General features: G+C 40.6%; 1 protein-coding gene across 2 annotated transcripts in view; it reads right to left on the bottom strand.

Moving 5' to 3' along the window:
• Positions 1-4,364: 4,364 nt before the first annotated feature.
• The window catches only part of LOC124720119 (potential E3 ubiquitin-protein ligase ariadne-2), a 96,723-nt gene continuing 82,128 nt past the window's right edge, over positions 4,365-18,959 (bottom strand). The window contains exon 3 of one of the 2 annotated variants that reach the window (XM_047245418.1): positions 4,365-5,704. In XM_047245418.1, coding sequence (XP_047101374.1) covers positions 5,698-5,704 — 7 coding nt within the window. In that variant the 3' untranslated portion in view covers positions 4,365-5,697. The remainder of the gene's footprint in view (positions 5,705-18,959) is intronic. The other variant, XM_047245419.1, reaches the window with a different exon arrangement.

Below are 18,959 nucleotides of genomic sequence, written 5' to 3'. Positions count from 1 at the left end.
ACTAATGGTTACAAATAACATGTTTTTTTTTTTTTAATTTTGCGTAACGGACAATTATGTCTTTATTACTACAATTTTTTGCTACTTATTCTCTCTTTGATGACATCGTCTATTTACCACATCATTTTTCTATGCTTATCTACCTCGTGGGGGAATCTTTGACACTACCCAGTATCTGGATAGCATTATTTACAAAACTGCCTCCTGTACGAGGAAGGTCTCATAACTGCATCTCTTCATTGTCACACAACACTGTATCTTGTCCGAGAAATTTGTGGACAAAACAGATAGCAAGAACAGCATTCTCTACATGTCAAGGACTGAAACAGATCCTGCAATAGTAAATCCTAAAATCCGGCACATATTTCTGAAAAGCTTTTCTGAAACTCTTCAGGTTCTTTTATGTATACAGGGTGTTACAAAAAGGTATGGCCAAACTTTCAGGAAACATTCCTCACACACAAATAAATCAAAGATGTTATGTGGACACGTGTCCCGAAACGCTTAATTTCCATGTTAGAGCTCATTTTAGTTTCGTCAGTATGTACTGTACTTCCTCGATTCACCGCCATGATTTCATATGGGATTCTCTACCTGTGCTGCTAGAACATGTGCCTTTACAAGTATGACACAACATGTGGTTCATGCACGATGGAGCTCCTGCACATTTCAGTCCAAGTGTTCGTACGCTTCTCAACAACAGATTCGGTGACCGACGGATTGGTAGAGGCGGACCAATTCCGTGGCCTACACGCCCTCCTGACCTCAACCCTCTCGACTTTCATTTATGGGGGCATTTGAAAGCTCTCGTCTGCGCAACCCCGGTACCAAATGTAGAGACTCTTCGTGCTCGTATTGTGGGCGGCTGTAATACAATACGCCATTCTCCAGGGCTGCATCAGCGCATCAGGGATTCCGTGCGACGGAGGGTGGATGCACGTATCCTCGCTAACGGAGGACATTTTGAACATTTCCTGTAACAAAGTGTTTGAAGTCACGCTGGTACATTCTGTTGCTGTGTGTTTCCATTCCACGATTAATGTGATTTGAAGAGAAGTAATAAAATGAGCTCTAACATGGAAAGTAAGCGTTTCTGGACACATATACACATATCATATTTTCTTTCTTTGTGTGTGAGGAATGTTTCCTGAAAGTTTGGCCTACCTTTTTGTAACACCCTGTTTAACCTTATACTTTTTTCGATTGGTCGTATAATTCTGTACCGGGATAAAGTCTCATGAAATAGGCTTTTAATGGATAAGCTGCATCTCCGAAAACCACGTGGGGCAGTCGAACCTTTGTGTCTGGTAATTCTTTTGGGCCCAGTACGTTCGAGGTGTCTGCTTTAAGTTTCATTGACGAATCTGTCTGTGAAAAGAGTGCCGTCTCGCTATCGTTTCTGAGGTCACGACACGAGTGTTCACATATATAAATTTATAGTGTTCTTCCTCACATAACAAATAAACTATCATCGTACCTACGGCACTTTTTTCATTTTGCTCGGAGGTTGCCAAAGGACTTAGTTACAAAATCTGCAACGTACTGTTGCACCACTGCAGTTCAAATGTGATATACTAAACAGAGCTGCGTCGTGCCACACCACTCTCGCGCATTTCAGTTCCCCTCGGTGCAGTTTTACCTTTAAGGCAATCACTCGCGTAAAATCAGAAATTGCGGTTAGAGTCCCAGTCTGGCACAAATTTTCACTGTCGTCATTCCTTTACACAGCTGACAGTTGTCCATACTTGAAACTGCGAATGCATTGCGTGAATTACTTTTTAGTTTGTGTAGGACTTTGTGGCTGCTTGTAGTGGCCATAACTACTGTTCCAGTTAGGATACAGTACCGTCCACAGCTCATTACCGCTTCTCCACTATATGAGCGTATTTACTACAGAACACGTATTTTGGCCTTGTTACCAGTTGAACTTTTCTCTCGTGTAACAACTACTTTAAAAATAGAATGGGTAGGGGTTGTTTGGGGAAGGAGACCACACAGCGAGGTCATCGGTCTCATCGGATTAGAGAGGGACGGGGAACGAAGTTGGCCGTGCCCTTTGAAAGGAACCATCCCAGCATTTGCCCGGAGTGATTTAGGGAAATCACAGAAAACCTAAATCAGGATGGCCGGACGCGGGATTGAACCGTCGTCCTCCCGAATGCGAGTCCAGTGAAAAATAAAATGGGAACAGCCTCAAAGAGTCACTGCAAAACAAACATAAATAAAGGTAAAACAAAGGTGATGAAATGTGATCACATCAAATTAGACGATGCTCATGGAATTACATTACAACATGAGGAATTATGCTATTTGGGCAACAGAATAAAGCTGACGATGGATGAAGTAGAGAGCACACAATATGAAGACTTGCTATACCGTGGAAAGAATTTCTCAAAAAGAGGAAGCTGTTAACTCTGGACGTAAATTTAATTGTAGGAAGGTTTTTTTGGAGATATTTTTCTAGAGCAGAGGTGTCCAACCCGTGGGTTGCGTGTAGACTGACGCAAGTATTGATGCAGTCCGAGAAGTGAGTTCTATCGTACAACTGGGGGAGGGGACGGGGGGAGCGATGGGAAGAATCCGTGTTAAGTTACGATGAATTACGTATTTTCAATTTGAAACTCCTGCCACACGATTCTATTCTCCCATGATGTACTTGAAACTCAAGAGCCTCGTTTGTATCACTAGCCAATCTCAGACGTGCTGGTCTGTTATCTTCTGGCTACACCACTATCACGTGCAAATTTAGAGATTTAGAAACATATAATGAAATTAATTTATTGACATACAAGCAAATTATGTGTTATTTCTATGCAGTTGTGATACAGAACCTTTTCCACCCTAGTTATTATTACTGAAACTCGCTATTAGTTAGAAATCTTCAAGTGGATTGCTGCTATCTGCTGTTTGCTATCTAACGGTTCCACAAGCCTGTTATAGCAGGTTAATTTGATATCATTTCCATTGCTACAAGTAAGATCCACAGTTGAACATGAATGTCTCCACGAAGGGCTTTCAAGAAATCTTTTTACTTCTGTGTGCAATTTCTACCATAGCAGAGGATAGGTGCAAAGAAATGAGCTTTTATTCAATTCAGTTTCTTCACTCAATAGTCCACCGACTGGATTCATATAGGTTTGAATTACCGTCAATTCCAGGAATTCCTCAGAAGTCTGGATGCTGAGTAGGTGGTATCTCGTATTTTACAGAAATGAGGTCACTCAGTCAAGACCAAGTGTTACAAAGATTTCGCCAGAACTTGATGATGCCAACTGGGTGACAAATTTAGCATTTTTGGTAGATTTGACTGCTGACTTACATGACTTAAAACAGGTATCAATACGCTGTTTCAAACAATAAAATCATTCCAAATGAAATTTTGGTAAGCACATGTAAATGCAAACAATTTTTTTCCATTTCAACATGCTGGCCAAACATAATCCCAAAGATGGGGTGAAATATGCAGCCATATTTTATTGTAAGATGCAAGATTTTTAAAATCGATTTCAGGATTTTCAAAAAAATAATCAAATATTTTGTATTTATGTGACACCTATTACAAACACTGCCAGCAGATCTGCAGATGGGCTTTATCGAATTGCAGTCTGACACCCAACTAAAATAAAAATTTGATCACATGCCTTTGTTGGACTTTTGCGAATCATACCCGCTCGGAGTTGTACATTACATATGTCTTATTTGTTTGGAAGCTCTATGTTTGTGAACAGTTATTTAAGAGTAAAGCACACAAAAAATAAAAATAGAATAAAGATCTCAGATGGAACACCTTGAGAACACCCTGGTAATTGCAACCACTTTGAGTGAACCTGATATTGATACATTAGTAAAATTAATTCCCTCTTGATTTTTTAGAATAAAGAATAATACTAAAGCCTAAATTACTTAAATTTGCTCTCTCTTTTTCCTCAGTGGTTACTGTTAGTTACTGGCCCAAAAATATTAATCTTCCCCAATCTGGGTCAGGCAAGCTAAAAGTTCGGACACCTCTGGTTGATTATAACCTTCTATGAAAGTGGAACACAGACAACAAACAGTTCAGACAGGAAGAAAATAGAAGCTTTTGAAATCTGGTGCTACGGAAGAATGCTGAAGATGAGATGGGTCGATCATGTAACTAATGAGGAAGTACTGAATAGAACTGGGGAGCAAAGAAATTTGTGACACAGCCTGACTAGATGTAGGGACTGTATGGTAGGACACTTTCTGGGACATCAAGAAATCACCAATTTAGTACTGGAGGCAAGAGTGGGGGCTAAAAATTGTAGAGGGAGACCAAAAGATGAATACAGTATGCGGATTCAGAAGGATGAAGGTTGCAGTATTTATTCGGAGATGAAATGCTTGCACAGGATACAGTAGCACGGAGAGCTGCATCGAACCAGTCTTCATAATAAAGACCACGGCGACGAAAATAACAATATGTAAAATGCATATTCACCATTTTGACTGCCTGTTATGCAAAACAAATGTTCATAGATTAGTCATCACTTAAAATATGTTCACGTCTCACAGCTATGAACACACAAAACTCACCTATGATGGGTGTAGAGGTCTTAGGAAAAAACAGTGTTTCGCATAACAGGCAAACCTCATGTCCAGTAATGTATGACAGAGCTTATATCTCTGTACGATATCACTTATACGAAAATATCAATGATAAACTATATCGTTGTGGATGCGTTTGCTTTTTCAAGCTACTGCCAGTGAGTAATCACAAAGAACTACCCCAATTACATTCTCGAGGGCAATATTGCCATCTGCATTCAGAAGTGTCCCTAGTAAAAAATTATTGTCACTAAATTAAAAGTAACAGCTCCAGCTGCAGAATAGGATTACAACACACAGTTTCAAAAAATGGCATCTTCACATCAGTTTTCACCAGCTCAAAACTTTCTTCCTTTCCAAGGAAAGACTAAACCCCCTTCAATAGACATACAATCTACATACATGGCACAGTGTAAAAGCTTTCTTTTCCCCAGGACGACATCAGTCACAGAGATACGAAAATGATATAAAAAAATGCCCTAAGGCACAGTTCTTTTTGTAACTGTGTAAGAGGTAAAACATCACAATAACAGTAAGTGCTAACTGGTAGTACAGCATAAAACACTAAGATAGGAAAGCAAGTATAGTAATCGGGCAATTAAACAGTCTAATAAGTACATTATGTACGTTTTTCAGGTTTTATAGTTAAGCAAACAAAATACAAAACTGTAACAGAAACTACACTGCGTCTGACGAGATCCTTACTAAAAGTAACACAGCAAAAGAAACTGGCTGAAAACCGAGGATGCATTCCGTAGGTGCACAGTGAGTGAATCTGCCGGTGCTGTAGCAAGTGGACATTCTTTGGTAAGACACTCTATCTTCCAGCTGCCAAAAAAAATGATTATGGGAAACTTATCACCTTTAGTAGCAAAAGACTGCTACCCCTGTCAACATTGTGACAAGTATTTGTTATGCAATACCACAGCAATCTCATTCAGTGCTTCCCACAAATCCCATCTCGCACAGGCACCATACGAAGCACAACAAACTGTCAACAATATCTTCACCGTCGTCATCGTCGTGTCCGTAATAAAGACTATTCCACGAGTGAAGACAGGTGGGTGGTGTTTCTTCTATAAAATCTTCTCTCCCTGAGACCGCTGCAGCTCAGTCCACTACAGCACGTGATCATCCCCTGCACACACAAACATAACATTACATTTATAAGTGTAAATACAAAAATTTTAACCCTTTTAGCGCCTGGCTTTACATTAACGGTACACTTGACACGACTAGACTTTTACCGGTTTTCTCGACAGCAGTTAGTCTCTACATACAGTGTAGGGAAGCAGCCTACTCATGCCATATAAAATTCATATGCTTTCCATTGCGTGCCAGCGTAGTCTGCTGTAACTAGCTATGACATGACGAATGTTGCACAATACCTTAAAAGTAAAATAAATAATCTGAAAAGTTAATAGCATGTCAGGAATGATGCTAAAGTAATCACGTATTAAGTTTCAGTTTAGCAACTTCAACAGTTTTCGAAATTTGGACGCTTTACGTAAAAATCATCAGCGCAACAGGAAGGAGCTAGAGACTTCAAAATTTATATTCAGATTCCTTTTTCATTGTAATTTAGTGGTACAGCACAGCATGCTGGATCTCACAAAGTAATATTTTGGTTGAAATTCATGATTTTCTGTTTTTGTATCCTAAAAATTCGGAAGCAAGATAGATTAAGTAAGTGATTAGATACAGCAAGGGTGTTTAGATTTAGGTAGAAGGGAGATACGCTATAATAACAAAGATGTGAGAAGTTTCAAAAAGGTAGCTATAAAACTATAGCTGTAGTGTCTCTCCAAAGGGCAAGTTCAGAGCTCACCTATTGCGTGCAGTACAACTAAAAGAATTCTCTCGCGAAAAGTATTTAACCTAGCCACATTAGAATTTTATTATAGATTACCTGTGTGCTGATTGCACAATTAAATCGAGAGCTTCATTGGCCTTCAGCGAATGAAGCAATTAATTATTTAGTAACTTGAAGTGGTGGTTTACTAGCCCCAGCGGTGGGTTGAGAAGGCAAATGCTGTCGACTGCGCCTTCGGCGGTCCCCACCGCGCCTATATAAATAAGAGCGTGCGAGCTAGAGTAGGGTCCAGTTCTCTTCTAGATTCGTATCAGCACACACTCCGTGTCAGAAGCCGCGTCACGTTTGTTCAGTTGCAAGGAACAGCCTCGGATGCCGTATTACGTAACTCGATATGCACTTAACAGTGAGTTCACATTGGGGTAAAGAGTTAATAACGGAACAACTTCAGTGATTTATTCTCAGTTGGTATATGTCATGTTCTCTTCTAGATTCGTATCAGCACACACTCCGTGTCAGAAGCCGCGTCACGTTTGTTCAGTTGCAAGGAACAGCCTCGGATGCCGTATTACGTAACTCGATATGCACTTAACAGTGAGTTCACATTGGGGTAAAGAGTTAATAACGGAACAACTTCAGTGATTTATTCTCAGTTGGTATATGTCATGTTCTCTTCTAGATTCGTATCAGCACACACTCCGTGTCAGAAGACGCGTCACGTTTGTTCAGTTGCAAGGAACAGCCTCGGATGCCGTATTACGTAACTCGATATGCACTTAACAGTGAGTTCACATTGGGGTAAAGAGTTAATAACGGAACAACTTCAGTGATTTATTCTCAGTTGGTATATGTCATATTTTCACGTGTTGCCGCAGGGCAGACTTTCTACCATTACTAGCGTGGCGTTTGATGAGTATTAACATCAAATTTTGGCGAGCATTCACTCTAAACATTTACATCGATAACGATTATTGAACAGTTTCGTTATCTAGGGATAATAGAATCCGCCCAATAGACTCTGAACAGCTCTGGTGCTACAATAGCTGATATCGGTAATCATTTGTCTGGAATTTAACGCTTTATCGTTTTCAGAATATAGTGAAAATCGTTATAGTAAACTGCATTTTCTATGAATCCCAGACATCATCCAAAATCCTCAGAGAAATGAACTTCAATAATCAATAACTTTTATTCTCCATCAGAGTGGGCACAGTGAACTCTAATTACAGGCATCACTTTGTGGTTACCAACATTGTAGTTAGAGAGCCTGTGTTGAGAACGGCAAACAATATATACAGGGTGGCGCACGAAATGTGTTACCATTTTGTTTTTGGATATAAATTTTATTGTCAATACAATCTGAAAGGAACATATACTACAATGAAGAGCCGTCCATGGAGATTTGTTCTAACTCAGGACATGCTCAATATGTCCACCATTCCGTTTCCTAACTTCCTTCAAACGAACACTGAAGTTAGTGATTACCCTACGGCACATGTCCCCCGTAATTTCACTGCAAGCTTGATGATTAAGTCTTCTGAGCTCCATTAAATCACGTGGACATTTCGGGAAAATTTTTCCTTTAGGTACCCCCAAAGAAAAAAGTCACACGGATTGAGGTCTGGACTACTGGGGGCCAATTTTGTCCGTCATTGAAGTGACCTGGAAACCTGAGTGAAATGATCCACATGTCGAAACGCTCCTGTAAAAACTCCAACATAATGTTTGCAGTATGTGCCCTTGCTCCATCTTGCATGAACCACTGCGTGTTGAAGGGCAAGGCAGTAGCAAGAAGCTGTGGAATGAAGCTATTGCGAAGCATGCTCAAATAACGCTCGCTGTTCACAGCTTCTTCAAAGAAAAAGGGTCCAATATGTCCGTGACTGGAAATTGCTGCCCACTTTGTAATCCTCAGAGCATAATGTTGTCGTTCATGAAGCACTTTCGGTTTTTCAGTGGCCCAAAAATGTACATTTTGTTTCTTAACCACACCATCTAAATGAAAATGCGCCTCGTCTGACAACCAAACGTTGTTGAGAGTTTCTTCCCTGTCCTCCGCCCACTGAGCAAACAGTAGTCTCTGCTGCTTGTGTTCTTCAGTAAGCTTCTGTGCACAGGTCATCTTGTATGGGTACATATGGAGGTCACTTTTAAGAATGCGTTGAACGGAGCGTCTGGATATTCCCAGTAGCACTGCTGCCTTTCTACATGATTTCCCGGGACTTCTCTGTACAGCAACTCGTACTGCTTCAATATTCTTCGGCGAACAAACAGGCTCGGGCCGAGGTCGCTTCGCTTCCAATACTGTTCCTTCCTGTACAAATTTATCGTACAACCTGTGGATGATCTTCTTGCAAGGGACCCACCGTGTGTTAAACTGTTGTCGAAAATGCCTCCGAGTCACAACACGGCTTTTCGTTTCACGAAAAAGTAACACAATTGCCGACCGTTGCTGTGTCGTCAGTCTTCCATTGTCAGCCATTGCTTCTTACTAGTCCCCTGGCGGCAGTATCGTGAATTACACGTCATTTCGTAACTCATTTGTTTTTCCAATCTCTGCTGGTACTGCTGCAGAGATCCCAGCAGGATATCTAATGTGCGTCGTAAATTGTGAAAGAAACAATTGGTAACACATTTCGTGCACCACCCTGTATATAATAATAACATTTATTTTCCACCCGCCGCCCCACAACAGGCTGAACACGAATAAAACCAACAAATTGCAAGGACAGGTTCCTGACTGGATACGGAGGAAGAAAGTCCTACGAACATGTGTTCAGAAATGCTCCGTTGCTACGTTAGATGGCGCCGACAAATGGAGGTTCCTCTGACTGTGCGTTCCTCGTGTGTCGCAGGCCGTAACATTGACACAGCGTACTGTAAGCATGATCCGGTATTTATGTCAGGAACAATCCGAGATGGGTGTCTGTGTACGGCCAAGCTGATAGAAACAGTTGAGAGGCAGCGTGACTGTACCGAACCGAGTACCGTAAAAGACACCGACATCACACAACGTGTCAAGTCCTTTTTGGGCACTTGTGCGATTGCAGGTCCTTTCAGACAGGCGAACATACAAGATGCCAGTGGAGGACCTGGTTTTACCGGATATTGAGACAAACCCCAGTATAAGCTCCAGGCAAATGTATAACACTATCTCGGCTTGTTCCTGATATGAATATCAGACCGTTCTGCTACTTAACAGTATGTTGTGTCAATCACACAGCCTGCAACACACAGTCAGAGATACTTTCATTCATCAGCACCGTCTACTGTGCCAACAACGGATTTCCAGACACATGTTTATTGGACTTTCTTTTCCTCCATTTCCAATCAAGAATCCGTCCCTACAGTTGGTTTTATTAATGTTCACCCTGTTTAATCTTGTTATGCTCATTTAAGGATTGTTCAGCATCTATCCTTTTATTCCACTGTTAGTCATTGTGAGAATAAGTCTATTACTGGAAACAACTGGTGTCTGAAGTTAATCATTTTTCTAAAGCCTGAATCTGATCACAGCATAGATTTTGAGTAGGTATAAGTATTGAAGTATTTTATCACTCCAGTTCAAAAGCTATAAATAGTTCCTTAATACACCAACAATTTATTTAAATTATACAACCTTATTTGTATCGCACTTTCAGCCTTGCATAAAAGTACACTAATGAGAGCACTATAATTAACTTTATGTGTCATCCTACATGGGGCATTCGATAAGTAGCAAAACACATTTTATTTCTCAGCCTGTTTCAGTTGGAAAAATGCAGAATTTGTTGTGGGGTATCATGGATTATTCTTAGTTCAGTCCCTAAAGTTTCATGAAGATCCAATAGATGGCGGCACTATACGAGGGGCATTTGAAAAGTCCGTGCAAAAATAAAAATTACTTTCGTGTTTGGGGTAAACCTTTATTTTTCGATAGTCTCCTTTTAGACTTATACACACTTCTTCGAACTCTGTTCTAATTTGTTGATCCCTCCCGAATAATAGGAATTGTCCAAGTCTGCAAAATAGCTATTATTTGCTGCAATCACCTCCTCATTTGAATAAAATCTTTGTCCCCTCAGCCATTTCTTCAAATTGGGGAACAAATAGTAGTCCGAGGGAGCCAAGTCTGGAGAACAGGGGGGATGTGAAACGAGTTGGAATCCTATTTCCATTAATTTTGCGACCACAACTGCTAAGGTGTGTGCTGTTGCATTGTCGTGTTGGAAAAGGATTTTTTTGGGGTCCAATCGTCGGCGTTTTTCTTGCAGCTAGGTCCAATAACGATGAATATTATGCACCTGTAATAGTTTTACCCTTTTTCAGATAGTCAATGAGGATTATCCCTTTCGAATCCCAAAAGTGAGTCGCCATAACTTTTCCAACCGAAGAAGTTGTCTTCGCCTTTTTTGGTGCGGATTCTCCCTCGGTAACTCATTGTTTAGTTTGTTATTTTGTCTCAGGAGTATAGTAATGTATCCATGTTTCATCCACAGTGACGAAACGACACATAAAGTCCTGCAGATTCTTTCTGAACAGCTGCAAGCAATCCTCGCAACACTTCACACAATTTCGTTTTTGGTCAAGTGTGAGCAATCGTGGAACCCATCTTGTGGATAGCTTTCTCATGTCCAAATTTTTATGCAAAATATTGTGTACCCATTAATTGGAGATGCCCACAGCACTAGCAATCTCACAGACCTTAACTCTTCTGTCATCCATCACCATATCATGGATTTTATCAATGATTTCTGGAGTCATAACCTCCACAGGGCATCCAGAACGTTCAGCATTTCTTGTGCCCATATGGCCACTCCAAAAATTTTGAATCCACTTATAAACTGTTCTAATCGAAGGGGCAGAGTCGCTGTAATGTTTATCAAGCTTCTCTTTAGTCTCCTGAGGCATTTCGCCTTTCATAAAGTAATGTTTAATCACTACACGAAATTCTTTTTCGTCCATTTTTTGACTATCACTCGACCTTGATTCCCACAAATGCCAAACACAAAGAAATAGACCAATATGGCTGAAATTTGGTGTGCGTTGTTTCCAAAGATGCTACTAACTAAAAACGACCTCGATACGTGCCAGTGGTGCCATCTCTCGGACTTTGCACGGACTTTTCAAACACGCCTTGTATGAGGTGACAGATCTCCTGAAGTTTTCTGACTCGGCTTCAACTACAAAGAGTGAGCCAGGAGGTACATAAAACCCTAAATCAACAAGAAAAACACTTCAATGTGGACTGTGACCACAATTGTTTGGTTATGGACTGTGGATTAAAAATGAAGAAACTGCAAAAAGGTAGGAAATTAAGCAGATTGGATAAGTTGAAAGAACAAGAGGTTGCTGAGAATTTCAGAGGAAGCATTACGCAATAGTTGGCTAGAACAGGGGAAAGGAATACAGTAGAAAATGAATGAGTGGCTCTGAGAGATGAGATACTGAAGGCAGCAGAAGTCCTTGGATAACACACGAGGTACTGAATTTAATTCATCATAGGAGAAAATACAAAAATTCAGCAAATGAAGCAGGTGTAAGGGAATACAAACGTTTAAAAAATCAGATTGGGAGGAAGTGCAAAATAGTTAAGCAGGAATGGCTAGAGGACAAATGTAAAGATTTGAAGCACATACTGTCTCCAGGAAAATTAAAGAGGCCTTTGGGGGAAAAAGAAGCAGCTGTATTAATATCAAGAGCTCAGATGGTAAACCAGTCCTAAGCACAGAAGGGAAACCTGAAAGGTGTAAGGAGTATATAGAGGATCTATACAAGGGAAATAAAACTTGAAGGCATTATTATAGACAGGGAAGTGGACGTACATGAAAATGCCACGGCAGATATGATACTGCGTGAAGAATTCGACAGAGCTCTGAAAGACCTGAGTCGAAACAAGGCCCCCAGAAGTAGACAATATTCTGTCAGAAGTACTGATAGCCTTGGAGGAAACAGCCGTGGCAAAACTCTTGCATCTGGTGAGCAAGATGTATGAGACAGGTGAAATACCCTCAGACTTCAAGAAGAATGTAGTAATTCCAATCCCAGAGAAAGCAGTTGCTGACAGGTGTGAAAATTACCAAACTATCACTTTAATAAGTAATGGCTGCAAAATACTAACATGAATTCTTCACAGAAGAATGGAAATACTGGTAGAAGCCGACCTTGGCAAAGATCAGATTAGCCTCCAGAGAAATGTAGAAATACATGAGACAATACTGACCATATGATTTATCTTAGAAGATCGATTATGGAAAGGCAAAACCTACATTTATAGCATTTGTAGACTTAGAGAAATCTTCTGACAATGTCAACTGAGATACTCTCTTTGAAATTCTGTAGATAGCAGGGGTAAAACACAGGAAGCAAAAGGCTATTTACAACTTGTACAGAAACCAGATTGCAATAATAAGAGTCAAAAGGCATGAAAGGGAAGCAGTGGTTGAGAAGGGAGTGAGATGGGGTCGTAGCCTATCCCTGATGCTATTCAATCTGTATGCTGACCAAACAGTAAAGGAAACAAAAGAAAAATTTTGAGTAGGAATTGAAGTTCAGAGAAAAGAAATAATAACTTAGAGGTTTGCTGCTGTTACAGACACAGAAAATTACTCGGAAGAGCAGTTGAATGGAACCGATATTCTCTTGAAAGGAGAACATCAACAAAAGCAACACAAGGCTAATGGAATAAAGTCGAATTAAATCAGGTGATGGTAAGGGAATTAAGATTAGGAAATGAGACTCTTAAATTGGTAGATGACTTTTCCTGTTTTAGCAGGAAAGTAATTGATGATGGTAGAACTAGAGAGAGGATATAAAATGTAGGGTGCCAATGGCAAGAAAAGTACAGGGTGTCCAAAAAGTCTTTCCCTGATTACACAAACTGATAACTCAGGCTAGAAGTAAGGTACAAATATGAAAGTGGTGTCTAATTGTTTACAAACTATCAAAGTTTTTTTCACACATCAGTAAACTTCCACATGAGCACCCTTGGTAGCATGCAGCACATCTACGCGATATTCAATTTCCGTCCACACATTAGCCAACATCACTGGAGGGATCGATTCAATGACTGTGATTATCCGTTGCCGCAGGGTTTCAAGATCTGGTACACATGTTCAGTAGACCTCATCCTTCACATAACCCCACAAAAAGAAGTCTAATGGGGTTATGTCAGGAGAGCGTGGAGGCCAAACCGTTGGCCCATCACGACCAATCCATCGCCCAGGAAAGGTCATACCGAGGTACGCACGGACGTCCAAACCCCAATGAGGCGGTGCACCGTCTTGCTAAAACAAGACATCGGGGTGACACTGAAGCAGCTGAGGAACAGCATACAGCTGCAACATGTCCAGATACACTGCAGATGGTAGCCTCAGCGAAGAAGAATGGTCCGATAATTCGATCGTGCAATAGCGCGCACCATACATTCACCTTTGGACTGCCTCTGGTGCACTCCATGACCTCGCCAGGGGGTGTGAACCCCAAATGCGCACATTATGGTGATTCACTACTCCACTGACAAAAAAGGTCGCTTTGTGGGAAAAGGCGATTCGTCTGAGATAACCATCATCGTCCTCAATACGTGATAGCATTTCGACCGCAAAGTCATATTGACGTGTACTGTCATTGGGCAACAATGGAAGTGGAAGTTTACCGATGTGTGAAAAAAACTTTGATAGTTTGTAAACAATTAGACACCAGTTTCATCTTACTTCTAGACTGAGTTATCAGGGAAAGACTTTTCGGACACCCTGCACTACCGAAGAACAGACATTTGTTAACATTAAATATAGATAAAAGCGTTACGAAGTCTTTTCTGATGGTATCTGTGTGGAGTATAGCCATGTATGGAAGTGAACATGGACAATAAACAGTTTACCCAAAAACAGAATAGAAGCATTGAAAGTGTGGTGCTACAGAAAAATACTGAAGATTAGACAGGTTGATCATGTAACTAACAAGGAGATACTGAAGAGAATTGGAGAGAAGAGGAATTTATGGCACAACCTGACCAAAAGAAGGGATCAGTTGATAGGACACAGTCTGAAGCATCAAGGGATCACCAATTTAGTACTGTAGGAATGGGCGGGTGGTAAAAATTGTAGAGGGAGACCAATAAAGCAAATAGATTCAGAATGTACGTTGCAATAGTTATTCAGAGACGAAGATGCTCGCACAAGGTAAGAGTAGCATGGAGAGCTGCATCAAACCAGTCTTCAGACTGAAGTGGTTGAGTGGGCAGTATTGTTTGGCATCTTGACAAAATTTGGAGTGGACTCTAAAACAGAGGGAATTATCAAATATATTCTAACACAGACACATCCAAAGGTATAAACTAAAGGAGATCTCTCCAAAGAGTTTTTAATTAAAACTGGAACTTGACACGGTGATTGTTCCTAGTTATCTTCAACTGTGTGTTAGGTAAGGTCACCTGAGAATGGTAAAAAGAATTAGTCACAAAAGGTCTACTGAAGAAATTCACATTGAAGAATCAAAGAATGGTATTAGAGTCAGCTGCCTTGCATTATATTACATAACTTCTTCTTTCGCAGGTAAACAGCTCGCATAAGCTCATAATATGACATCTGCTTTATACTTTTACAAAATGAGTTGCAAACAGTGTATTACTTGGTTCTTTTATATGGATTGACAACAAGCCTGCTTTGGCATTTATGCCATTTTCAAACACACCTGTTGATACTGCATTTCATAAGCATTGTATTCTACGTGCATGTAACAGTATTGTACAACTTTTATCTTATATTATACATACGCCTAGGTAGAGTGGCATCCATAAAACATCTTGCAAAGTAATTTCTTTTATTTATTGTGTTGTTAATATTGGTTATGTATTCATCTTCTAGAGAAATGTATAACTTTCTAACAGTTGTCAAATGACAGATTGTTCCATTGATGCATTATGAAAGCTATAATTTACTTGTAAACATAATGCATCAATTGAATGATCTGTCATTTGACAACAGTCAAAAATTTACACAAAATTACTATTGAAGCTAAATGCATGACCTATATTAACAACACAGTAAATAAAAGAAATTCCATTCCATTATGTTTTATGGACGTCATCCATCTAGACATACACTATATGATCAAAAGTATCCGGACACCGCAAAAACATACTTTTTTCATATTAGGTGCATTGTGCTGCCACCTACTGTCAGGTACTCCATATCAGCAACCTCAGTAGTCATTGGACATCGGGAGAGAGCAGAATGGGGCGCTCCGCGAAACTCTGACTTCGAATGTGGTCAGGTGATTGGGTGTCACTTGTACAGTACGCCTGTCCGTGAGATTTCCACACTCCTAAACGTCCCTAGGTCCACTTTTTCCGATGGGATAGTGAAGTGGAAACGTGAAGGGACACGTACAGCACAAAAGCGTACAGGCCGACCTCGTCTGTTGACTGACAGACCGCTGACAGCTGAAAAGGGTTGTAATATGTAATAGGCAGACATCTATCCAGACCATCACATAAGAATTCCAAACTGCATCAGGTTCCTCTGCAAGACTATGACAGCCCAGCGGCTGCTTGAAGATCAATAAAATAAAATAACTTCAACAGACATAAGCCTGTAAAACTACATATGGCACCGTATGTCCTCCGTATGTCATCTAATTTTCAACACCCTTCTGTAGCAACACACCTCATATGCTTCGATCCTGTTATTTTGCAGAGTGTTAGCCCGACTAAAGCCAAATATTAGATGGGTAGATCAGAATAACTAATGAAAAGGTACTAAATCAAATCAGAGAAAAGAGCTAGGAAGACTTGTGCACTTAGGGTTCCGTACAAACTTAATTAGGTATACAGTTCATCCATTCCGGGAATCGAGAATCTCGACTGTTTTTTCCTGTTGTCGACATTGATACTGGCAAGATGTCGGTTCTGGGGATTCCAAAATTTTAAAAATGTCTCAATTTCAATAGTATAAATGTGAAATAAAGTCATACAGGAGGCAGGCAACGATTATTATAATAATCAGTCACGCTGTCTGGGTCACAATGGTAAAAGTATGATATCAGGCAAGGAATGACTCTATTGCTCATATGAAGCGTTTCGTAATTTTTTCCTTTAAGTGAACTGTGAAAGCTGGCTTCTTGCTAAATTTCACGATTCGACTCAAACGTGAAATACCAAATAGGTTTCGACGAGGGGGTTCGTAAGTATCAAAATGTATGACCGTATCTTTTGACTGCAGTGACTTAGAAGATTCACATCTTACACAGCTGAAGGACCACAGACCTCAGTGTGTGACATAAATTTCACCTCGATACGTCTACGTGTTACTGAGAAAATTTTTTTGACTGAAGATGGAGGGGGGAGAAAAGAAAGGGAAGGGAAGAGACTATCGATGTCAGTTGCAGCGGGACTTCGTGCGGAACGAGTGGCAGTGAGTGAAAATGTGTGCCAGACCAGGATTTGAACCTGGGATCTCCTAATTACTAGGCAGTTGTATTAACCCTATGTGCCACTCACAGTGTTTTTGCAACTGTGCGGATTAGCTCGGCACGCTTCTAGGCTGACCCGGGTTCTCACCCAGCGCGACCTGTCCACGGTCTCCGTCTGCGTCCTCGGTGCTCGCTACTTTGAGATTCCCGCAGGAGGTCGGACATAATTAAGCATCTGGACTGAATCTGGTGGCTCCGTTGCCCATTGAGGTGAATCAGTTACACAAATGTGTGGTGACTGTTTTTTTGGACACGTCTGAAAGTACAGACAGATTATGCAGCGTGTACATAAAGTCTGGGAACATTTTCAATTATTTATTGCGCAAGAACCAAACATTGTACACATATCATACATATGTCATTTTGAAGAGGACCCTGAAACTTTTTTTCCCCCTCCCGTTCATGTATACCACCAAAGCATAGTTTGGTAATTTGCTGATAGTCAGTGCTAGTCAGAAACGTGTCGAATTCAGGTGCAGAGCGAGCTTCCTATGTGTCAGAGTTCGACAAAAGGACAAGGAAGGCCATTTACCATTGGCAAAACAAATTCGTTGCGACAGGTTGTTTGTGCCCCACAAGGGGGAGGGGGCGTCCCAGTGTGAGTGAACTGAATCTGGAGTGCGTACGAGAAATCGGTGCGTTGTGCATCCCGTGAACTCGAAATGGCTACAACGGCAGTGTGGAGAGTCTTGTGACAGAAGCTGTCTGTGAAACCATTCAAATTGGAGCTAGTGCAGAAGCTCAATGATGACGACAAAGACAAGCATTTTAAGTTTTGTTTGCAGTTGCAACAATTGAATGAGGATAGGGATGGCATTGTGGATCGCTTAATTTTTAGTGAGGAAGCCACTTTTCACACTAATGGGAAAGTGAACAGGCATAATTGTCCAGTTGGGGTACGAAGCATCCACACGAATACATTGCATTTGAATGTGATTCCCCAAATGGAAACGTCTTTTGTATCTCGTCACGTCTAAAACTGTACGGGCCATTCTTCTTCACCGAGAGCACTGTCACTGGATATTTCTACTCGGACATGTTGCAGTAATGGCTGATGCCTCATATGCAATCGGACTCTCCGATCATCTTTCAGCAGGCTGGGTCTCCACCCCATTTTCATTCGAAAGTTCGTGGATACCAGAACACGGAGCTGCAGCATCGACGGATCGGCCGTGCTACAGAAAGGGACAGCTGTTTCGTGAAATGGCCTCCCCAATCACCAGATCTAACTCCGTGTGACTTTTTTCCTTTTTTCTGTGGGTACAAATTAAAGATCTGGTTTCTGTAGCACCTCCACACGTGATGTAGCAGAGTTCTGGGAGAGAACAGGGGAAGCGACTGCCACAGTCGACGGCGCCGTGCCGGGACAGGTACGGCAAGAATTCGATTACCCTATTGACGTCTGCCGGATCCCTTGTGGTTCACAAATCAACTGTTTGTAAAAAACAAAACTTTCATAGTTTCTCTTCAAAATGCAATCTGTACGATGTTTAATTCTTGTGCAATAAATAGTTGGTGTTCCCAGACTTTACGTACACCCTGTATTAGATGTATTTTTTTGTTCCAATTAATCCATAGTGAGATCCCCTAGAATGTGGAACATGTCAAAATACAAGGATACACAATAAATATTTACAAAATAAGAACAGATATGCTAATGTACCTTCCACAGAGCCTAAATGAAATTGCCGTAGTGGATGTGGAACCGGAAAAATAAAAAAGAAATTCTTAAGCATACTTACATTTAAAAGAATATATAACTTGTCACCAAATATTAAATATTCAATACACTCGGATGAATTTGATAATTCTTAGGCTGTTGTAGCCACGTATCATCAAATAAATAAATACAATAAAAACATTTTACAGCAGCTATTTACAATGATCGCATTACTGCACAGAATTTGTACAGAACACTGATTGTACACAATATTCACATTAAGTGATATTATTAATAACACGCATGATTCAATCATTTCTGCTAAGAAATTCATCAGTGGAGTGGAAGGAGCAGCCACCAATAAATCCTTTACACTCACTTCAAACGGAACTTTATTATTAGTTAAACTTTTTATGGCTGCTGACATGTTACTGAAGCACGAGTACTGCTGGATAGCGGCCACCTTTCTGA

Source organism: Schistocerca piceifrons, chromosome 11, assembly GCF_021461385.2.
Source record: "Schistocerca piceifrons isolate TAMUIC-IGC-003096 chromosome 11, iqSchPice1.1, whole genome shotgun sequence".
In the NCBI taxonomy this organism is placed as follows: Eukaryota; Metazoa; Arthropoda; class Insecta; order Orthoptera; family Acrididae; genus Schistocerca; species Schistocerca piceifrons.
The sequence above is the reverse complement of the archived record's forward strand: the minus strand, read 5'-3'. Positions and strand labels throughout refer to the sequence as shown.